At 39.6% G+C, this 25,419-nt stretch overlaps 1 protein-coding gene across 1 annotated transcript; it reads right to left on the reverse strand.

Moving 5' to 3' along the window:
- Positions 1-17,028: 17,028 nt before the first annotated feature.
- Positions 17,029-20,796, reverse strand: PGSIP2 (plant glycogenin-like starch initiation protein 2). The gene is made up of 4 exons (XM_087685922.1): positions 20,412-20,796; positions 19,501-19,734; positions 18,801-19,411; positions 17,029-18,654 (listed from the first exon to the last, which is right to left on the reverse strand). Exons 1-4 carry the CDS (start codon positions 20,465-20,467, stop codon positions 17,633-17,635), a joined length of 1,923 nt encoding a protein of 640 aa, XP_087542048.1. The 5' UTR covers positions 20,468-20,796; the 3' UTR covers positions 17,029-17,632.
- Positions 20,797-25,419: the final 4,623 nt, after the last annotated feature.

Consider the following 25,419-nt stretch of genomic DNA (forward strand, 5'->3'; position numbering starts at 1 on the left):
CTTGGAGCAAGAAGGGAGAGAAAGATTGTAAATGTATTGATATGTCAAAAAGATGTGGAAAATTACAACTTATCTCCTTATATACCAATGCCAGTGTGACATGGCATATTATCAACATTTTAACTATTTCCAACTTCTTACAATCCATCCCTTCCCAAAAGTTTTTGTCCTCAAAAACAAACCTAGAAACAAGCTAAAGAGGAGATGGATAGAACAGAGTACTACTCTGTACAGAATTACAAGGGATAAAAGAAAAGATTACCTAATACTCAATAGTAGTACTAATCTATACAGGAGGTCAAAATCAGCCTATAGCCTCCCGGATCAAAAGGAAAAGTTGTATCTTGGCCATGCATTGGTTCAACTTTCATAAGATCGAAATCAAATACTGCTAAAAATATGATCATCATGATGGTACTCACTAACAAATCTCCATCGCATGATGGTCTTCCAAGTCCACAAGCTGTCCATAATCTGCCTTCTTGAACTGAACTTATTGTTGTTGAACTTCTTGTTGTGGACTCATACCAGAATGGTCTTCAACAAGATGTTCTCCATCATTTACATCATAATATTCAAATAGCAAGATTATTTTGGCAGACTTTGCCCTACATGTGGCTTGGTGATTACAAGATAGAGGCTTAGCACAACGATAGTATAAGCCTGCAGCATGCAGTTCCCGTATTGTATCACTAGTAAGGTGTCTAACACGTTTAGCTTTAGATAGCAATTTACACACCTGTTCATCTCCATTGGTCAGCTCTATGAGAGTTTTGACATGCTGCTCATAGTCATCTTGCTGTTCATGTATAATAGATGGCTGTCCATGCTCAACATGTACAACAGATGGCTGCCCATGCTCATCATGTACAACAGATGGCTGTCCATACTCATAACCATATTGCTCATGATGTTCATACTGCATATGGTGACAATAGCCCTGCTGCACATCAGAGGAATAGTTAGGTTGAGCATATACATTTGCTTCTACTGATGTTTGCTGCTCATATACATAAGCATGTTGCCTTTGATCATTGATCCCACTGTATTGGTCATAATCACTTGCTTGCTGTTGATCAAAGCTAGAAGTGTATTGATAAGCATAACCATTTTTGTTACATCCATAAGAACTATGTTGCTGAAGAGATGGATGCTCATAAGCATAAGCATGTTGACCATAATAACCATTCTGGTTGGATGGCTGAAGTGGAACTGAGGGTCATTATTTGAACAAGCCTTCTCATTTGCTTCTTTTGATCCCTTTTGTGACTGCATGAGTTGAGAAAATTGTGCCATAAGTTGGGCATTAGATTCTACCAACTTATCAATGGAAGCATTGGTTCGGTTAGTTGATTCCATCATCTTCTCAACAGTAGACTTCGTTTGATCAAATGATAAAATCATATACTCCATTGCTGACAAAATAGTCTCATGACGTTCCTTATGTCTTAGTTCATGGGCACACAAAGCGTCATTGAGAATACTAATCTCTCCTTGTTGAGGCTCTTCAGGGTTCTCTTGAAGTGTGCTTTCCATCATAGAATCCCTGATTTGCTGTGCATAGTCCTCCTGGACCTTATTTTTGCCTTTATGCCCTGCTATACTAGTGCAGTCCTGCAGTACCCCCTGTCAGTAAAACGGCTATAACTTTGGCTAGAAAACTCCGATTGCAAAACTTTTTTGTGGGAATCGAAGCTTACAATGCCCTCTTCGAGATGAGCTATAGCACGCTATAACAGGTTTAGGATAGAAAATTCTGTAACTGAATTTCAGAGTCTGAACTGTCCAATCCTGCACCCTGTTTAGACCTGTAAGTGCCCTGTTTTGACCCTGTAATGCAAGAAAGTAACCTCAAATGGCTACCAAACCCTGCAAAGGGGTATATAGGACCTGTGGGTAACCTGTAGTACCTGCACCTGTACTTCAGTATCAAAGGGTGTACCTGTATCCACCTGTAAATACCCTGTGGGTAACTTGAAAATGCCCTGTTTTACCCTGTTTTACTCCAGTAGGTACTTGAGTCGTTGGAAAGTCTTCAATCTTCAATTCTCCACTCGCTGTACCTGTGTGAGAGATAAAACGGCAGGACGGGCTCCCTACACGGGCTCCGAATCACCGGGAGGTGGGCAAAGTTCCCCCCGGGTCGGTTGGTTGCACCCCTTCGAGATCTTCGATAGTGAGGGAGGGTCACCTCTCTTTTGTCCCACTATCTCCCCCGGCATCCACCTTTTTCCTCGGTGGGAATATCAACATGGCAGAGGCTAGTGTGCTAAACAATCAGCATGATATGCAATTGAAAAATAACCATTCATCCTTTCATGAGATGCAATTGATTGAGATAAAAGAACTTGAGATGGGAGAAGGGTTTTACCTATGCAATTCAATGACTCACTGATTGCTAGTACTTACCCTTTACAATTTTCCAATTTAGGCAAAAGAGAATCAACCAATCAATTGGATTAGAGTAAGCAAAGGAATCAATCAATGTATTCAGTTCATAGGATTCAAATGTTATGCTGAAATCTCAGATTAAGGCCATTCATTCACTGATTGAAGCTAATATGCATTAGACAAGCATTGCATTCATGAATAGATGAATTCAAGCAAAGGTTGGCTGAGAATTTGATGAAAATGTTCAATTCTTTAATCTCTCAGTCAAATGGCTTAAGCTCAGCAATTGGATTAATGAGAGAGATTAAAAATTGAAGAGAAATACCTTGACATGACTGAAAATAACTTGCCAAATGCTTGATAGGGCTCCCGGTTGTCCAATGTTAGCAAAATAATCCATGAAGCTTGCTTATCTGATGGTAGAGACCAATCTTGAAGCTTCAAATGCTTGAAATTGAAGCATTAAACCCGTTTCCCCCAAATTTTTGCTCCATAGAAGCTCTTGATCTTCAATCTTAAGCCATCCCGTGCTTAATCCTTACAATTTGTTGAAGAATCCTTGCTGAAATGATTCCACGGGCCAAAAGGATGAAGAATCTTCAAGAAATTGTCAAGAAATGGAAGCTTGGGCTGAAGCTTTCATGGCTGCCCATGGACTGTTCATGTAGGGTTTCAAGAGAGTGAAAAGCTGAGAAATATGGTTCTATTTTGGAGTAAACACACCAAAACCTTGAAGGAATCACTGCCAATGATGAATTAGAAGCACCATAGCTGAAGATTGGCTGAGAACTGGAGGAGAACAGGGCTGGAAAAATCAGCGCAAATTTCGGGTTGCTGTCCAGGCCACGTGGCAGCTTCTACAGGGCATGATTGGTGCTCCACTTGTTGCATTTGATGTCTAGAGTGCCATTATGCAGGCCATTGTTGATGGAGAGCAAAGATCAGTGAGAAAAGAAGAGATCTCAGCCAGCAAACTCCATGAAAGCTTGGGCAAAGCTTGAGGAAAGAGGAAAGGAAGACCTCTTTTGAAAAGTAACTGTAGTTTAGTCTCTAACTAAGCCCGGTTAACCATCCTTTACCCTAGTTACCTCCATTTTTGCATAAAATTTGATGACGTCCAGCCATTTAAGCCTTTACCCGCCATATCTGACCTTGAATATCTCCAAATGTAGTCATTGCTAACTGTACTTGTCCTGCAGCACTCCACTAGTCACTGTCTTGTACCATTTTTGTCTGAAATTGGTTTTGAAATAGGAAAATGAGAGTGAAAATGGAAGAAAATAATGGATCAAAGACTGAAGCTCTGATACCACTTGTCAGAGAGAGAACTAGGGAGAGAAGAAGAGGAGAGAGAAAGACTGCAGAGGAGAGAGAAAGACTGCAGGAAGAGAGAGAAATAGAGTGACGAGGAGAGAGAAAGACTAGAATTGGAGAGAGAAAGACAGGAAAGATGAAGAAGCCATGGAAGCTTGGAGCAAGAAGGGAGAGAAAGATTGTAAATGTATTAATATGTCAAAAAGATGTGGAAAATTACAACTTATCTCCTTATATACCAATGCCAGTGTGACATGGCATATTATCAACATTTTAACTATTTCCAACTTCTTACAAGGAAGAGCAAGAGGAAAGCTAGTGAAAAAAGCTTGAAGACGAGTATCAAGAGCTAGTGGGATTTCAAAGGGAGTATAAGCTCATGATCGTGCAACATGAAGAACTGCAAGGACAGATGAAAAGAGTCCAAAATGCCACGGAGGATTTTGTAGCACAGGAGAAGAAGAGAGGGCCAAGGATATTAGGAGAACCTGAAAATTTTGGAGTCGAGGGTAGTTTTAGAATTAAAAGAGCAGAAGAGGCTAGAAAGAGAAATTGAGGAACAATAGCAAGGAATAAAGAACTTAGCTCAAAGGCATAGTGAAAGCTTGAAAGAGATGAAAAGGAAAGCAGATGAATGGGTGGGCAGGAGTGAAAGAAGAGTAAAATACCTAGCAAGCTGTCTAGCACTTATAGAAGGTGACAAGGCATTAGCAGAAAGTAGGGCAAAGGTTGTGCAAACAAGCTTGGAAGCCCGACAACGTGCCTTCCTTAATACTATCTTGGATGTCACACAATTAAAAGAGGCAGAGGCCCTTGAGTCACTAAAGAGAAAGCTAGAGCTTGCCCGTAGGGCTCTAAGACATGAGCTGCACATCCAACCACAAGCAGCAGGAGCTAGCCTGAGCCTACAAAATCAAAGAAGCTACTTGCTAAGGGCAAGCTTGATGTTCCAAGAAGTGAACTCTCTAGGATTCAAGGAAGGAGAGTCACAAGAACACAAGGGAGAGGAGATGCAACACCTACAAAGAAGCAGGACCAAGCTTTGAAATGGGGCAACAAGATGAGGAGCTAGTCCCACATGCTCCCTCTCCACGGCCAGAAGTACAGTAGGCGGTAGACACCACTGTTGAAAGAAAATAAAAAATCAAGAAGAAGAGAATGAATATGTTGGACCAAGCATGGAGGAGGCTTAGAGCTCAACCACATTTGTGGCCCCAAAAGCACCCATCCCTCCAAGAGAAATCTGTTTCCAAGTATATTGGAATGCAAAGCTCATAGTATGGGAGAAAAAAGAGAACGACCATGAATCCTTCGACTTTAATTTCCGATTCTCCACTACATTGAGCAAAGTTCTATCAACCAAGGTGGTGGAAGAGGTGATTAATGTAAGAAGGCTGGGAGACATGTGGGTTGCTAAAAGAGAGAAGATTCCTACTTTATGGGGAACAAAGGCTCTTGACTACTAGGAGAACAAGGTCATGAAAGTGCCCAGAACAGTGAAAGGCTATGAGTGCCAACCAAGTTGGAGAAGGAGAATCTAGGATGGCAACATGGATGCCTCGATGTCATTTTGCAACACCCTACCCTTCGAGAGAAATAACCCCACTTACATGCCATATCTTAGAAGGGTAGGAGTGGACTTCATTCCAGACATCCACGACCAATATGACTTTCCAAAATTCTATAATGTCAATGCCACTAAACCCGAGGAAGTGCTCACCTTTTCTGAGCGCATGACTTATATGCCTCGATTGACCATTTATTTATTGAGTTCACTTGCCTAGACCCTGCTTTTCTCACAACTTATAATTACATTAGGCTCCTTAGAGTATTATTAATGCAAGATCCTACTCCACAAGAATACCACCTCCCGTCGCTATTTTTTTATCTCAATGTTGGCATAGATAGTTGTGCAATGGCTAGGCTAATGATGTGCACTACCCTCTTACCATCTTTTTACATGGCCCTCTTAGAGGACATGAACGACAACTGCTTCACTAGCTGCAACCACCCATTTTTGTCCACAACTCCTCTCAACGTTTGAATGGGCCTAAAAGGATATATGTAGGGGAAAAGCTTCCCTAGTAAGTCCCTTAAACCCCTAACTTCTCCTTCTCATGATCATGATGATGAAGTTTAATTCCTCATTATAATTTTGAAAAAAGATGACAAAAGAAAGAGAAAAGAGAAAAAGAAAAGAAAAGAATAAGAGAATAGAGAAGAAAATCACAAGAAAAGCCAAGAAACTCATGAGTGCCACAGTCACTGCACCTAGGGGTCCTCAAGTTAGGTGTGTCTGATGGCTTCAGTCGGCCGATTCCGTCCCTAACCCTCTAGCCCATTTTGATTCCCCACTTCATGTTTAGGTCGCATCAAGAGCAAGACATACCTAGGGAGACCACCCTCGCCTTAGACCTATCTCCCTAAGCTGCACCCACCGCACCTCCCTTCTACACGAACTGGGTCCTCAAGTGTGGGACAACACCCAGGCTTGCCTATGACCCCAGCTCCCAATTCCACTAGCACGAGCACAATGCACCACACAGTAAGGTAGACACGCCCCCTAGGTAGTGCACTTGTCTTCTCTTTGTTTGCAAGTAAATACAAATGCTACCAACCGTTGACATCGGAGGCCCTGCCATCCACTCGTCGGCCTCCACCACCACAATCATTTGACTCCTATGGATGGCCCTATATAAGGGAACTGCAAGGTAACTCTTATGATTCCTATGTACAGCCCTATGTAAGGGAGCATCATGATAATTCTTTGGGGTGTTACCATCATAATGACAATGGGCAACATGCTATCATGAGATCACCTATTGCAAAGGTGAATACTTTGCTTGTAAGAGTTGTGGAAAAGGAAGAGGAAGAAGAGAAACTTGCCCAATATAAAGATGAAGATGAAAAAGAAGTTGAAGATGAGGAAGACCAAGAAGATATGGATGATGAAGATGGACAAGAAGTTTAGAGTAGAAGAGCATCAAGAGTTTCAAGAAGAAAATGAGGTATAAATGAATGATGATGCTCAAGAAAAAGAGTAAGCACAAGAAGTTACATGGTTTTCATGGGACTCAAGAGGATTGTATTGCAACTGAATGTCTTGAAGACATTGGGTCATCACATGATAATGCATATGATTTTCTTGATTTGTATGCATATAGACATTATGCTTGGAATGCATATGCATATGATGTGGATGATATGCATGATGATGGAACTATGTTTATTTATAATCAAAGAGATTTCAGATATGATCATGGGGATGATGCATTATACCCATTTGGTCTAGGTGGCTTCATACTTCTCTTTGATTATGGTTTTCCTATGCTTTATGGTTCTCGTGTTGGTATTCCATTCAATCCATGTGGCTTTATTCTAGGGAAATCAGCTTGTAACATGTCATTCCATGTTCAATAATTGGTGTTCTTTGGTCCTCACTACTTCTTCACGTTCTTTATAGGAAGAAGGTTGGGAAAATATGGGTTTCCTACATAATACAGCTTGTTGTATTACAATTACTATCATTAAATAAAATGACTTGTCATCATCAAAGTCAAGGTTTTATGCTTGGAGATAATGGCCTTCAGTGTCTACTTTGACATGACATCTCATTTTCCCAATTCGAAGATGTCTACCACAAGTTATAGTCTTTTTTCCATAAGTTCCCTATTATGATAGGATGCAAGGAATTCATTACAGTGATCTCACTTGAGCTTCATTGGATATGAGATCTTCTTCACACATGGGTCTTTGATTTTTTACTTCAATCCCTTGTATTTTCCCATATTTCCAGCTTTAAGGACAGATTTTTATGGAGGGGATAGCTTGTAATGTAGATAATTTTAGCCTATTTTAGCCTAGGGTATGAGCAGCTAGGATTTGCTATAAATAAAGATAATTAGCCAAATGTAGAAACCATATTATCATTTTTTCATTCTTGGAATAACGCTTCCCAAGGACCTTTGTGGTTCCTTCCACCTTGACATGGGCACATACATGCATAGAGATGAGTTTCTTGCCCCACTTCACCATGAGGTGAATTCCATGATGTAACTCATCATTGATTCTTAGCAAGGCTGTGGCTCCTCTTTTCATGTATTCATTGTTTCTAGGAAATTTTCTTCATATATGTGATAGTGAAAGCTATGGCTTCCAACATTCCACTTATTTCATGTGTATTTCATGTTTGTGAGATGATGCCTTTTATACAGAACCTAGAGGGATTATTGTATCAGAGCCACCAATAGCAATAAAGAGCCAAAGGCATCTACATGAAGGCCACCTAAGATATTATTGAGGAGTATAGCACACACAAGCCCATCAACTTGGAGGTCCCAAGAGAACACTTGGAACATGCGGAAAGGACTGCAATGAAGTCTATCTTGTCTCATCAACAAGCATGTTTTTCATCTAAACCATACAAGGAAAGAAAACACTAAGGAAAAAGATCTTCACGCAACTATATTATATCTCCCATGGTATCGAACTTAATGAAACACATCTTATCCTTCATAGCAACAAACCATGAAGTATAAGAAAGTCATATACACCACTTTGTGAATGGAATCAATCACATAGTATTCATATCAAAGCTTCCATAAATAATCCATATCCTTCTTCTCTCATAGTTTCACAATCTCTCTCTCATGTATAATGTTTTGTGCCAAAATCTAGTTATCACTCACTCAAGGTCCCTCTCTCACACTCTCATTCAATGATACAATGGAATACAATAGAATAACACTTCATAATCCTCATTTGGTTATGAAGGCACCCTCCAAGAGGTATGGTTGATGTTCAATACATTGTGCATAATATTTTCAAAAAAGGTTTGGTGTTGACATCTCATTATTGAAATTGGCCTTAATTGCATCAAAGATTGGGGAGCATGCACTTTTGGCAACAATCTAAGCAACACAAGCATCCAATCAGGTAGCATCTCACTCATTCTCCAAACTTGTTGCCACAAAGTAGCAAGAAATTTGAGGGAATCCCTATCAATTTGAGCACAACCCTTAGTGATTGCTTTGATTCCATATTGAGATAGGGTATTTAGCTCAGCATGGATAACATAAGGGTTATGATCTACAAGCATTGTCTATAGAAAACATTATCCAATTGCAACTTCACGACTCTCACTGAGTTTACATGAATTTTTCCCTCGATATTTTTGAGGGGTGGCTCTATTACAATTACAAACAAGAGATAAACCAATCTATCTACATATATTTAAATGACTATGTTGTTATGAATTCTAGATAAAGTAAGGCACAATAAAGCATTAACAATAAATCTTGCAAAAGTAGATGTCCACAACCTCATTTAGCAAGCTTTTAATGATGAAGGATCAATGTATTCTATGATAATCCTTCTTAGATTCCTTATTAGTAAGATTGGAATTATGACCCAAATCCATCTCTAGCAAGTACCTTGCTATCATTTCTAGATTTTGACTATAAGTGAAACTAGACTAGAATACTTTTCAACAAAGGGTCGTCTCTCCCATCTTCCCTGCCAATCCAATGGCTTTCTCAATCATAGTCTTAACTATTCCATGTGCAATTATTGAATTGGAAATCTTAATTCCAATTGCATTACTAAGCATGCTATCTAACCAATGGAGATTAGACCATCACCCAGCTAGCTACCTAGAATCGGTGAACCAAAACCTAAATATTTCCATCCAAGGTTACTTCTATTAAACCCTTTTAACTAGCATATAAAGCAACCTGGCTGACTTACCTTTAAGAGTATCGAGGCATAAAATGCCTTATTTTATATCTAGATTTATCACATCCCAAGCAAACGTATGCAATCCCCGGGTAATTCACTATATGTATACTCTCTATATCATGTGCATTCAAGGCCTATTTATAAATATCCTTATCTACGAATTTTTCCTTAATAAAACATAACCCTTTTCTATTCAATCTATAAGTAGCCCCTTTATATGGGACCCTCTTCTGTATGTAAAAAATGTGTAAAAATGGTATTTTAAAAATCCATTATGTTAAACCCACATGATACATACACATATTTATGATTGACCTCCCCAAGATGCCATCGATGATCAATAGCCCATTTTTGGGCCTTGGCAATCACTCCAAATTTAATCCATTGTCATTTAGAACGTTGAGTGAAGCCCAAACCAAATATGCATCCCAAGTCGAAAGACCACTCCTTTCTTTGGTACTTTAAAGCCATGGGTGAAAAGCCAATCATCAAGCTCCCCATACCCCAAAAAATAGGGTCCATGTTTTAATGCAACAAATATCAAGACAGTTTAGAAAAGATGTACAATGTATACATTAAGGTATTGAGAACCTTTTGGTTAAATTTTGTTGTATAGGAGTTTTCATCATCAAAAAATTGTGAGAAAGAATGTCCCCTGCCCAAAATGTCTAGGCCCTTGAGAGTACCCTTTCAATCGATCGATCAATCTTTTTTAGCATTGGATCCATGACAATAGAAAAGGGTAGCTTGCCAAAGGGCCCTATCTAATCAACATTTTTAAGAGAAATATAATTAAAAAGAATGCCATTAATGCATACTTAAGCTGAAGCATTATCAAATAGGGTTTTCAACATCCCACAAAAAAACCTCTTTCAGAATTGAGAGCTTCTAAGATCACAAGAATAAAATCCCAATGTACATGGTCATAAGGGTTGATGAAGTTTGTATTCACCAAAATATGGTTTTTTCTAGCACTCAAATCCCAATCAATTGCCATGATGAGATTGAGAATGGCATCTTGAATCCTACTCTCATGAATAAAGACATATTGACAAGAATGCAACAATCACAAAAGCAAGGATTTAATCCTTAGGGCCAAGACTTTGGCCATAAGCTTATAAGATAGGTTAAGCATAGTCAATGGTCACCTATGAGACATCTTCAATCAATTATCAAGTCGATTTGGGGATCAACTTGATAAGGTCAATACTAATTGTTGAGGAATAGCACCTCTTTTGAAAAAAGCATTAAGGAAACCCAAATAGTTTTGTAAAACTCTGTACGAAGTCCACAAATCCCTAGTGATTTGCCATCCCTCATCTACATCAAGGCAAAAGCAAGAAGGTTCTCTTCACCTTTGAGGAAATATTCGATGAGAGATTCCTCTCTTAATCTTGAAAGGAGCTCCAAAGCTAAAGTTTATAATCTATTGCCTTAGAGATTTTAGGACCAACAATGGAAGGCTATAAGAATGTCTTCCATGCAATTGAGCCTCTCCCAACTAGAATCTTTGATGCAACTAATTTTATCCCTCTTTTGATTGTTCCTAAGAACATTGAAGTAAAGGGACAAAGAAGCATCACCAATCACTTCCCATTGAGCTTTAAACTGTAGTTCAACAACTTACATTCTAGCCACCTACTCACTTTTTAGATAATCTTCAACCTCTTGCAAGAGATGGCATAAACCTAAATCATTAGAATAAAAACTATAGCAAAAGGCAAAGCACCTCTAACTCAAGTAGCAAGATCCACATACATATTTCTTTTACGTGCAAAAGCACTACCGTTCCTTTTTATGTCCTCAATGGTAGCCTTATTACATAGAATCTAGCTCACAAGATCATGCAATGCCTTTTAGCACTCTCCCACACATACTTGATCCTCATTACAAAATGTGAGTTTGACATAAAGAATGCATTAACCTTAATAACTGAGGGTCCTTCTTTAGACTACCACACCAGAGAAATCTAAGTGTGAACTAAATAGGGCAATCATCAACGGCCACCATATCAATGTGGATTTGAACTTACAATCAACTGTGAAAACTACCAAGTCATTATTAGCATAGATGACATCCAAGTATGAAGCTCTCTCCAACTGATGCCTTCATGATGATTGTGCCACGTATTAACTTGATTATCGATCATCCCTTAAAACCACCCTAAAATTATGAAGTTGTAGGTCACTTTTCAAGAGAACCACTCTTCCTTATCCTCATTAATCAACCCACCTTAGCCACAAGATATATCCATTGTCTCAATGAACACATTCCAATCCCCCACCCATTGATAGCAATGGTTTTCCATCCAATTTGCTATTTAATAGAGCCCATTGTCTTTCTCACCTAGTTGGCACATTAGAAATGTAGATAGAGACCACTAATGGGTATCTACCATCTATCAAAACATCAACTACTATGTGGGTTTTGTGTGTGTGTGCACACGCACGCACGCACACAAAGTCATCAAGCCATCACCATCTACCCATGCAAAGGTGGGTGACAACTTGTCTTTGATCATCACCATCGTGCCACCCTTCCTTGTGAAGCAACCCAAACCAAAGAGACATAACCAAAGACACAAGTCTTAGATATTTCATGAAATTTAAATAACCTTCTTCGAAACCTTTTTTGAAACCCTCTCCATAGTGGTATGTGATGTACCTACCTCTAGCCAAGATAGGGAAGGTAACAATTGGTAGTTGCTCAAATGCCCATAGGATTCACAGACTCAGCCAATCAAGTGACTTCTGAGTCTACATTGTAGTAGAACATCGTGGCCTCCATTCAATAGGATTGATGTGAGTAACCTACGACCTCTCGATCTCTATCAACAATTGAGCATTCAATCAAGAAGATTCACTTCACAACCAATCAAGATCTCGACAATGGACTAGCACTAAACTTGACTCAAAGACAGTGAGAAACAAGGGGGAGCTATGCATCAAACCCTCTATTGCAAAATAATTTCATCCTAGTCCCCCCTAAAAAGGTGTTACTTGAGTTCTATGAATCAACCCTACGTAGTCAAATATTTAGCCCTTCTTATGAATCTCTTTAAGAAAGCACTCACCTTATTAGGTTCACTTATTTATAGGATAGAGTCATCGATACAACTATCCACCTACTTTCCACCCATCGCAACCATCTTTTTAGTTATTTAATTGGGGTTCCTACCACACTATTAGGACACATAATAACAGCTTCTTTAATTACCTCAATTACACGAGGTTCATTGAATGTAGTTCATGTACAACACAAAGGTAGTTAAAAACAATGTTTCCAAATAGTTACTTGAAGTGGTGTTATATTATTGCTATAGCTAGCCTCAATCTGAGATTGATGTCCCATCATTGAATATAGCAACCCCTTCTAGAGTTCCTCACTCTTACCCCTTTCTAGAATCAAGGTCTATCTCATTGTGCTCATACACCATGCTCATCGAGGATTTCTTCTCTCATCATAAGAGAGACATGGTATTAATTTTAACACAACCAAAGCCCCCATGTGGCCCCATGCCACCATAGGAGGGAACCTTCCTCTAATGGATAGGTGTGGGTCTTCACACTCAATGTGATAATAATTCCACCCAAGTGATAAAGCCAACCTTGGCAAGACTCAACACGAGAGCACTATGCAAAAACTAATTCTTATTGATTTTCATATTCAAAATCTGTGACAGTTCTCTTCAATCACTAGAGCATGAGTTGAGAAAATGAGTAGAGGTGCACCAACATCAAACATGTGGATAGGCAGGGTTTAGGAGAGGGTATTCAACACTTGACCGCATCCTCACACTCCAAGCTATCATTGAGGGCAAAACACACAAGGGGTGGATCTATTTTTGCTTTTGATATAGTGCCACAAGCTAGGATAATGCAAAGACTACAAGAGTTTGGGATCCTTGCTTAGGTGTGCTAGGGTGTCCTAGCATTCTATGAGTCAATCACTAGATAAGTCCAAGCTCTAGGAGGGATATCGAAGGAGATCATTAACACTACTAGAGTGGAGCATGGGCCCCCTTTCACCCACTCTCTTTAGGTTATACGTTGATGAGATATGAAACTATATTAATAAATTGGAAGGAGATGGGCGTAGCCTTGCTTGCAACACCGTCTAGATGCACTACATGCCTTTTGCCACAAGAGAGAGACCTCACAATGAGCCTTAGGAAGACCAAGGTTAACACCACCTAATGGATGAGATTATCATTGCCTCAGTTTACATATGGTGGGGAGACATTGGAGCATGTCCAAAGACATGTCTAGCTTGGGATTACCTCTACAAGGCTGAGATTCACTGTGAGGAGAGGAGTTGAGGATAGACTAACCCAAGGCTATGCAACATTAGGAACCAATGTGCAAATGTATAGTTCCACAAACCCCAGACAAATTTTTGGCTGTTTGACAAATTGGTTGCACAAGCGCTCTTATTGGGAATTGAGCTTCTATCACATAAGATGAGCAAGCAACCATACCAAGTCACAAGCATTTGTACCAAACACTAATTCCATTTTAAGCAATCAACTTGCATTTATAAACATTTTCAAGTTGATGCAATTGCATGATCCCTATTCTTCATACAAAATACAACCATAAAAGCACCAAATGTCATTTAAGAAACACACGTCTTATAGAAATCCTTTCCATTATCCACACCAACTTGGAGATATAAGCACATCTCTTAAGCAATTGTTATTTGCATATTTATAAGCAATCCTCTCCTTTAACAAGGACAATAGTTCGTTAGTATACTCATGGATGCCTACAGCACTATTCTTAAGTCTCTTCCACTTGTATGTGTCCTAATCTAGACAATGCCAAGGCTTCACCCTAGGTTGGTGTTCAACCTTCCATCTTCTCATTGTATCTTTCGATCCATCCCAAGTCCATTATTGCCCGTAAGGAGTCTATGCAAGAACTTAAAGTCATTATTTCCACAAGGATTCAATCCCTAAGCTAGTGTCTATTCCTTGTCTTGACATAGAGGTGCCTTGTGAGCAAAATATCTTCACTACAAGTCCCACTCTCCCATTACATTGGGAAATATTTATCACTTCATGTTATCCCTTTTTACGCTCTATCTTGTGATGCAAAAGGATGCCACGGTCAATATTGAAAATAGGTTCCAATTAACAACTACCTGGGTGATTTGATTTAGTGCGACTGCAGTGTTTGCTAGGAGGTGCTAGCCACACACCTCTTGGATGCCATTGCCGCTCATGATGTGTTGTCGGTGAGTCGTCTTCTTATTGCTAAGAAGTATCACATAACTAGTAGTGGAGTCCGCTTTGATACTGATGTTGATGGTGGTGACAAGGGCCTCCTAGATCAAGTGCTAAGTTGGAGGGAACGGGGAGAGCTGATTATTAAAAGGAAAGGAGGGAGAAAAGAAGCTTAACCCTTTTGTTATTATTATTAAACACACGCTAACCTATCTAATTAACCAATGGTATTACTCACTTAACTAATCAAGTAAAAATTACTAACCTAACTTGACGACTGACGAGGTAAAGACACTTGGGTGCGCACCGGGAGTCCGAGGATAATGCATTAGTCGAGGCACAGGGCAGTCTGTTGCTACATGGTGGCGGATCTCCTCAAACGTTTACCTCTTCATCACCCGCCGTCACTACGTAACGGTGGCAATCAACAAGTGAGTTTCTCGATTGAGAGCTCCTGTTTAGGCGTTTGTGGGCTCGCGTTCTCTCTCTCTCTCTCTCTCTCTCGACTCGGGGATCCGCAATGATTGATGTCTTAGTCTGCTACTTTACCTTCCCTAGGCAGAACAACTGCTTGGCAAATGTTCCTAAAGCGCTACCCTTCTTGCTATCGGTCGCATGCACGACTTTAACCTTCTCTTCCGAAGTCTACTCACCCTCCTTAAATTGATCCTCCATCTTCTTTGGATAGTCTTTAGCATAATGCCTCCTGCCCTACTTACAGATATAGATAATAGCATGGATTTGGAAATGTGTCAAACTTGACTCGGAGCACAACTAGGAGTCCATGGGCATAAATACCTCCATGTACTGAAGGGGATCAACACAGCTATGTCATGCAACATGTCTTCCTTTCTACCCTAAGAGCACCACAACAAGTACTTCAATGGACTCTCCCCAGATTTGTAGGTTTGTGGATGAGATCCAAACGGGACATTCGTGCTGAAGCATATCCTACGATGAGAAAGGAGACTCCAGGGCAAGGAAAATATCAAGTTTCCTTATATCCAAGGACGCAACCCACTACCCAATCCCTTTTTCACAAAGAGCTAAGAAGAGCCTTAAGAAAAAGCTTTCCCAATAAATCAAAACCTGCTGCATGGTAGCCTTGGCTTGGAAAGGTAGCTGAGAACCATCGGTTAAAAGTCCTCCTCAGCTGACGATATCCTCATATAATAGATCATCCCTACAGCAACAGAGTCAGCCTACAGCTGCATCGACAACACAACAAGCACCATGAAAACTTTTCTCTTGTAACTACCTCAATCCACTTACACTCGTGTGAGCACTCCAGTCTCACCACTAACATTTCTCCATTTTCCACCATATCCATCCCACAGTCACGTGCAGCAATTGCATAATCCATCTCCATAGTTGCTTCATATTGAGTTTTACCTGATGCTTCCTATTCTTATCAACCCATCTCTACCTCACCTACGGTTTTTGCCCATGTGCTCCTCCTGCATGCGTGCAAGAAAGAAGGTGCCACTTGTCAAGTGGCTGAGTTATGTCGCAGATGGCTTTTGTAGCCCTTATTACCACTATCAGATTGCACCAGTCACTTCTCATCTCTCCCCTCTCTTCGTCTTCAATACTAGTTCATGTCTTCAATGACATTGTTCATGTCTTTCAATAACACTAACCAAGAAACTTGGAAGGACTATCTCCACACGTAGCCCAACCATACTTCAGAAACCTTCTTGACTTTCAATGTAAAATTTGATCTCTTGTGAAATATAACATAGATTCATCAACAAGACAAGTGGACCAAAGTGGTTGCTTTTCTCTTTCAACAAATTGTACATGCTCAAATAGTGTTTATACCTTCCTACTTTTAGTGCCTATAAACCCTCTACTCCGAACGAAATATCACGAATGAAATATCACGGGATCTCATGAGTTGGTTGTACTCATCACTCGTATAAAAACGCAAGCGCACATCAAGCCCTTCAAAAAAGGGGAAAACCCCTACAAAGTACTAATTAACTAAGCGTAATCTTTTCCTCAAGAACAAATTAGATTCCCCTTACCATTATCATTGCATGCCCTTATGGGCAATGCTAACAAACATCATCTTGATGTTGAGTCATATTCAACTAACAAACTGTATCAATTCTGCATGCTGGCATTTGAACTGCTAGCTTTGCTAAGAAAAATTGCCAATCACCATTACTCTATTAGGTCAACATTTTATATCCAGGCACCATTACTCTATTTTGGCCATCTGCGTTTTATCTAAACAGACACTCATTCATCAGAGCACTTGCTTCTAAATAGATCTTCACATGAATCCTCGTGTAAATGCTCATCTATCTACATGTCCCACAGCTATCAACTAAACAAAAGATCATAGAATGTTACGAATAACTATTGATTGAAAATTAAGGAACCCAATAAAAATGTCTAGCACTTGCATATTAACTGATCAAAGATCAGCATTGTGAACAGTGCTAACCTTAACCCATGGTATTTCTTCAGCTGCTGCCAAGAGGTCATGATCATACACGGACTAGTGTGAGGACAATCAACATTGATGAAATTTACAGCTACAAAGGATACTGCACTACACAAGGAGGAACCTTTTGATTGAGAGAGACATGCCCTGCAAGAAGTTCAGACAAACCCTTCCTTTACATGGTCTTGAGGCTTGCACTTATGAGAAAGGGGGTTGTACCAAGAATGGTTTCCCTGCTGAGGCTTAAAAACAGGGCAATGAAGGATCATCAGACCAGAGAAAGGGAGATCCTCAGCAGTGGGCATATGAGCTTGCAAGCCCTCACAGGATGAATATAAGAATTTGTCACCAGCAAGGCATGATTATGATAATCAAGAATCGGAGGTTTTAAAACCATACACATGCACGTGGTAAGATAGCATTGTTCTTGCACATCCTAAAGAGCACAATAGGCTTTTCTGTCATGTGCTCCATAAATAGTTTCTTAAATGAAGCAGAAACCTTCAAGAAAACAGTTATCTGCTGGTTAGAGCTGGAGATGTCTGATTGGTAGATGAGGTATCATTACCGAAATAATTCGGGTCACCCCAATGCCAGAGCATGCTTTCCCAGAAGCAAAAGTCTTCGTGACAAATTTTAAGCCTGGGATCTGTAATGTTTCTCTTCCAATGCTGATCAGGAAAAGATACATTTTGTGCTTGCATCCTATCCCACTCAAGAGCAGCTTTCTGCTTGGACCTCAAGAGGCAAAAATGTTGAAGATCCTTTGGCATTTTGTCATGTACTTTCCACCATTGAGCATGAGCAATATCACTGGCATAGCTCCTCTGATCTTCCACATTCCAGTTGCAATCATAGTCTCGGAAGCAGAGCCACGGTTTAAGGCCAAGGTAGTGTAGCACATAGAGCTCGGGTGGATCAGCCCCAAATAAATGTGTCTTCATCTCATACTCCTCTGTGTCATTTGACCAAAAATGCTTCAAGTAATTCATTCTCTTTGGAATCCTATGCCACCAGGTGAAAATCTCATTCAAGTAACCCTGATCGCCCCCATTGTAAGATACTATCTCATTGATCTGTTCCATAAGAAGCTGAAAAGTGCAGTTTGAAGGCTCAACTATCATCACTCCAGAGTTAAAAAGGGTGGCATTGTTACCAGTTGCAGAGATCTCTGGCAGCTCAAAAAGAAAATCTATGTTTCTAAGTACCAGTAAGTCTGCATCAATAAATATGACCTTCTCGTAGTTAGTGAGCTGCCACAATCTGAATTTGCTGTAATTCCACTCATTGTATGCTTCAGGCTCAGCTTTGGGATTTCTTATTCGTTCAATCTCGATTACATGCCAACCTGCAGCTTGAAGTCCCCTGCGATGCTCTTGTCCAATGCTTTTATCCACAAGAATGACAAGATCTCTAGTGGATCCTGACATACGGATGCTCTGAGCAACAGTGATTGCACCACACACATAAAACTGTGCAGAGTGAAGGATGGTTGCATAGGCCTCGTGCTTAGCAGTTTCTTGAATTCTAGGGGGGACTGCACAACAGTAGAATTGTAAGAAACATTCTGAAGCAATAAAATCTGCCTAACCTCATGCTCTCTGCACATAAACATCAAGCATGTGCAGCTATTTGCAAATCTTTCAAAAAGCACACTACTTATCAGATGTAGAACCAACTTACAATTGTTTTCCACTGGCACAGCAAGTTCACAGGATCCTACTGGCAGGCTTAGCTTCTTTCTAAGCTTTGCAAGATTGACCTTGAAAAGCCAGACATTGGGTCTTTTAGCTACAACTTCACCACATGTAAAGAGATTTGGGAGGGGTCTGCACGAGCTGAGCAGTAATATATATGCACCCTGTGAAGCCGATGCTACTGTGCCAGCTGCCAACTGAACTTGAAGGCGCACAACATCTCTTGACCACATGACATCGTGACAAGGAATCTTTGCCACAACCAGGTCAAGGCTTGTACCTCGTCTCACAAAAGGCATAGGGAAATAAGGACATTTGGGGACTTCATTCAGCTCCTCTTCATCAATCCACTCTGGATATAGATCAGTCCACTGAAGATCCTCATGTAGGTGCTCAAAAGGAAATTGGTAAACAGTTTTTGGGCCTACAAACTCTCGCCATGTTTGAACTTCTTCAGGTTTGTCAAAGTTCACCAGTCCCACCCTCAGGACTTCCCCCGTGTTGGCCTTCACAAGGCGAAGTAATGAAGAGATCTCAGACCAATTTACAGCAACTTCTGAACTGTAACGTGCTTTCGACTGTGCGCTTTCTGTGAAGCTGCAAGATAGATAAAAATCTCAATTAGCTGAAAATGGGCACGAACCAATCAAATAGAGATTCTTATCATGATCATAATCCAAGAGTACCTTGACCTGAAAGTCCTCCTTAGTTCACTGTACGAACCAGTGGGACACAGGAATGCTAGTGATGCTGCCACAAAAAGGGAGAGCAGAATCAATTTCAGGGTGAAGAGTTTGCAACTGGCATTCTTGTCTTTCACCCCAAAGTAATGGTTTTCGAATCTCCTCTTCTCAAAAACCTTGAGGAACTTTCGTGGCTGGTGGTCAGTAATGTCCGACCTAAATGGGTCCTCATTCTCACTGCAGAAATATCATTAAAGTCATAATCAACATTGTCACAGTTTTAGCTAAAATCAATCTTCCAGTAACCCTACAAGAATTGCTAAGCCCTTATAGGACTAAACTTTCCTGCAATCGTTTCAAACATTACTAAGCACTTATAGGCTTAAATCTCTGCAATCACTTCAAAATTACCAAGAACTTATAGGGTTAAATCTCTGCAATGTTCTCAGCACTTCTAGCAATAAATCTCTGCAGTCTATTCAAACATTACTAGGAACTTCTAGGATTAAATCTGTGCAATCTACTAAGCACTTATACAGGATTAAACCTCTGCAATCAGTTCAAAAATGACTAAGCACTTCCAGGATTAAATTTCTGCAATCATTTCAAACATGACGAAGCACTCATTGGATTAAATCTCTGAGATCACTTAAAAAATTACAATGGAAAGTAGCTGGGTTGAACAAAGACTTAGTGCAGATTAACAGAGCAAATGCATCCAGCTATAATACTCCCATCACCCCATCAAGCTGCTCCGATGTGGGCCAACCTCAAAGATGAAGACATGACAAAAATGTGCTACGCATCTGATGATCATTGCATTAGCTATTAGAATGTACATTATATGCATACAGTCAGGGGTGGACCTTGGATATGGAAAAATGGAGCTACACAGAGAAAAACAGAATACTTACAGCGTGCCCGGCAGGCGGTATCGAGGCTCGCTCATGCCAGATGAAGGGGGACGCATGGTGGAAGAAGAAGAAGGAGAAGAAAAACCTCGGCTTGCGACCAAAGCTAGGTAGCTCTCTCTCTCATCAGGTATGCATGCGAGTATGTTGAAGCGGGGCAGGCCTGTTCAGCCGGAAGACGAGACGACGATCATGACAGGAAGAGACTGGGTATGGGGGGGTGGGCGGGCAAGAAAAAACTTGACTTGCTTCTACGCGAAACAGGAAAAGGAGGAGGGAGGCAGGCAGGCAGGCAGGCAGGCAGGCGGCGTTTGAGAGAGAGAGAGAGAGAGAGAGAGAAGCGCTAGTGTTTGGGCTATGGCCAAAAGAGTGTATCTGAAGTGTGTTGTGTCTTTTTTCTTTTCTTTTTGTTTTTGTGGGCTTTGGAATTCTTCTGTGTTTTCAGTTGTCCGAAATCGGTGGGCCCCAACAACTACCTTAGCATTTCTCTTAATCAAAAGCAACGAGTAGGTAATCATTCAACAATTAGCTAACGTGTATTACCCAGCCCCACCCCACCCCACCCCACCATCATCATATACATTGTTCAGGATTGCGGTATCATCTCGATTCTCAAGGGGCCAGCAACTTTGTATCGTTGTTCAAGATTGTGGCACCTTATAAAGCTACTTTGTATTCTTGGAGAAAATACAGCTCACTAGCCATGCATGAAATTAGCCAAGCTAGGATAATGTACAAAGCATGGAGTTATTGTTGCATCTTAAGTATGGCACAAAAGTTGCTCGATCAAGCTAGCAAATTTCATAAACCACCACTACTAGTGTTCTAAGTCGCCTTCTCTCTCCTCTTTTTTCTCTCTGTTTCTAATTTTTTTCTCCTCTCAAATTATATATTTCCTATCTTTCTCTCTCTATGTCAAAAACTATATTAAAAAAGGTTAAGACTATTCTCTTTCTTCTTTTCCCCCCTCTTTTTCTCTTTCTTCTTTTTCTTCTCTCTCTCTCTCTTCTTTTCTTCTCTCCCCAATTTTCTTCTCTCTCTCTCTCCCCCTTCTCTTTTCCTTATCTCTCTCTCCTATTTTTTTCTTTTTTCTTCTTCTTCTTCTCTCTCTTTATTTTTTTTCTTTTTACTCTCTCTCTAATTTATCTTTCCTCTCTCTATAATTCTCTCTTTACATTCAAAGTGCCTTTATCAGTGAGTATTCTTAAAGAGATCACAACCCTTTTTTATTCAATTTGTGAATAAACTGTTTATATGATATGCTTCTATGTGTAAAAATTCTTTTAAATGAGTTTTTAAGAAATAGCTTCTCTTGAACCCACGTGATATCTTACATATTCATAAGTGAAACCCCCAAGCCCGCATGTATACATCTGTGTGTCTTTATTTTCATATACATATGCAAATGCTTATCTAAACATATACAAATATGTATATATAAGTTGATACGTATATGGTTATGTGTACACATATGTATATGCATCTCCAATGGCATGTGCATATGTAGGTCTCATATATATAGTTTATGTGTCAACATGAAGCAATAAGAAACTCAATCAATCATTTGAAAAAATATAAAATAAATTATCATCAAAATAAGAAGAATCAAGTACCATCAAGCATGTGCTTTTTGAGAACTAATGTGCCAAAACTATAGTAATCACATTTGTTGGAAAGGGCTTCAGTGAAACATACATAGATAAAGTTATAAATTCAAACAAAAGAAAATCTACAAATAAGAGGAAAGGATGGTAACCTTTATTAGAAAAAAGGCCTAAGGGCATTATCACACCACAAGATTTTAGGTATATTCATGGTAAAAGAGACTATACCCCATAAGGACACCCCACCTTGTAAGAACAAAGAACATCAAGTAATCAATTTGAAATAAAACACATGATGAAAAGATACACATGGTACCTTCAAAATTAACCACTGGCACGGATTCAAGAGAATCAACATGTACTTACAAATTACAAGTGTTGGCAACTTGTCTCAGTTATTTCCATTCCAAACATATATGCCATATCGCTTGACTATTAGAATTGGCCTTAAGCAACATGTTAGTTTGGCAGAAAGAGTAGCAATGCCAATGTGAGGGAACAAGTACTCTTCAGGTATAGCTAAGCTACCCCTTGTACAACAAATTGACCTAGAAGAAGTACATTTTTGACATATTAGGTTACTTTACACCTACAACATTGGTATAACAATAAACACTTAGGATTTTCTAAAGCCTAAGTGTTAACAATTTCCCATTACACTTACTAGCAATAATAGGTAGACCTTAGTGAGAGTGAGGTTGTTGTTATCAGCCTTGTTGGCCAATAAAAATGACTCTAGGAGTTAGGGTTATAGTGAGAGAAACCATATACAGTAGAAGGATAAATGGTTTTTTGCAATGCCAATCAAGGATGATGGCACATCAAGGGCAACGTGACCATATGATGATGGTGAAAGTGACACTAAGAACCCATAGGCTTAATACCCCAAGCATGGGACAACTATCACAATGGCACATAAGCCAAGGCCATCAAAATGGGAGGAGGGAGCCATGTGTGGTAGCAATGTCATGTGTGTGTGTAATTGAAGAAGGATAAATGGTTTTTTGCAATGCCAATCAAGGATGATGGCACATCAAGGGCAATGGGACCATACAATGATGGTGAAAGACACACTAAGAACTCATGGGCTTAATGCCCCAAGCATGTGACAACCATCATAATGGCACATAAGCCAAGGCCATCAAAATGGGAGGCAAGAGCCATGTGTGGTAGCAATGCCACATACATGCATTCATCCTCATTTTTTAAAACTTGGGACCACATGGCCCAAAATGAAGAGAAACAAAGAGAGACAAAGTTTCTTCAATTTGATGCTTCTTTAAAGCCTTGTTTAGGGAGTGTCTCACCCTCTTCATGAGGCAATAAATGTAAAGCTAAAGCTAAAGGATGCTTACTTTCTAAAAACCATAAATGGAATTGTTGAAAATGAATGTGTATGCATAGGTATATGTCTGTGAATACATGTGAAAATGTGATCTATAAACGCATGTGTCTACATACATGGGTGTGATACGCATATATCTATGCTTGCCTTTAAGTTTACATGCATATGTATCCATAGATGCACATGTATATGGACAAAATATGAGTAAGCACATTTATACATGTATGTGTGTCAGTATGTATGCATGCATGTGTGTGTATGTATTTCATAAATATGTATGAATCTATCTATGTATGGAATATGTTTGTATGCATATGCATATGTGCTTATCTGCATACGTGTGTGTGTGTGTGTGTGTGTGTGTGTGTGTGTGTGTGTGTGTGTGTGTGTGTGTGTGTGTGTGTGTGTGTGTGTGTGTGTGTGTGTGTGTGTGTGTGTGTGTGTGTGCCAATATTATGCAACTCACCTTGTTTCTCACATTGTAGAAAATGTCAAGTTTGTCTTATGGCAAGGTGACACTATTTACCAAAAACTTTGGATCAAGTGTCACTTGCTTACAAGATGATTGCAACCTCTCATCCCCTACTAATACCAACCATAGGCTTGACTTAGCATCTACTTCTTCTCTTCTCTTCTTCTTCTAGACATCTTGTAACCACTCCTTCATAACATAAAGGAGTGGAACATTACAACATCCAACAACCAAATATGGCAATGCAAATAGGAAGAAACCATCCAACCATCCTTTGGTAAATGGAAGAGATATGTTTTGGCTTTATTAAATGTCCTTATATAACAATACAAAAATGAAGAAACCATCTAGCCGTCCAACTATGCATGCAAGTTTCGTCTCATCTAATAGGTGTGTGCGTGTAAAAAGTAGGAATTGACATGTCATTAATGCACCTACCACCAAAGTTGTAGTCAAATGGATTTTCTTTCTAGACACTTGTATTGTCCAAACTATATGCTTTAATAAGTGTCCTCTAGACTTTTGGCATTGATTGGATCTTGGGACGTATAATAGCACCACACGAAATGGACATGAAACATGAAATAGTGGATTGGGTAGAGTTGTGCTTCCATCAAATTTGTTATTATTGGTAATATACTATATATTAAATGGTTGGAATTTTTGCTAGAGTGAGCAAATGAGCTTAGTTCCAGTTCAATTGATATTCTTTAATAAAAACTCTTTGTTTTGAGAATTGTAGGATAGATATAGCATGTTCAATAGAGAAGGTGGGCTCATTCTAAAAAGACATTGGTATATTCATCAAATAAAACCTTTAAGATGTGAGATTATCAGAGTAGTTATTCTCCATCAAATTTGGAGGCATTGTATGCTTAGATCAGTGGAAATGCTTCCAAATTGTTGAAATTGGAGGTTCCTTTAATAGATGTATTAGTCAAATTTTGGGTACTTTTAGGGGGTTGCATATAGTTAGCATAGCCTAGAAAGCTCTTGACATGATTGTGTAAGTATTCATCCTCTTTAAGAAGAAATGCAATATCTCCAATGTCACACACACACACACACACACACACACACACACACACACACACACACACACACACACACACACACACACACACACACACACACACACACACACACACACACACACACACACACACACACACACACACACACACACACACACACACACACACACACACACACACACACACACACACACACACACACACACACACACACACACACACACACACACACACACACACACACACACACACACACACAAAGGAAATGGCTTTAAAAGGCGTTCCACTGCATTGTAGCCTATAGTTGAATTCATACTCAGCAAATGTGGAAACTATTACTTGATGGTAAAATATCTCAGTAAATTTTCCCAAAAGTATTGCTCACTTTGGATTATAAACAAATAGGCAACTAGTCTTTGTGTTATAATTAAGTGGGCAATAGAAAATTGAAAAATTCGTAATATAATACATTACATAGGTGTACATGCATAATTTACAATGTGGGCTTGTTAATAACTTCAAGTGTTTGGTTTTATAAACAAATAAGTAACTAGTC

The sequence above is a fragment of the Lygodium microphyllum genome, chromosome 10 (genome assembly GCF_053477565.2).
Source record: "Lygodium microphyllum isolate KBCC chromosome 10, Lygodium_microphyllum_v1.1.10, whole genome shotgun sequence".
NCBI lineage: Eukaryota > Viridiplantae > Streptophyta > Polypodiopsida > Schizaeales > Lygodiaceae > Lygodium > Lygodium microphyllum.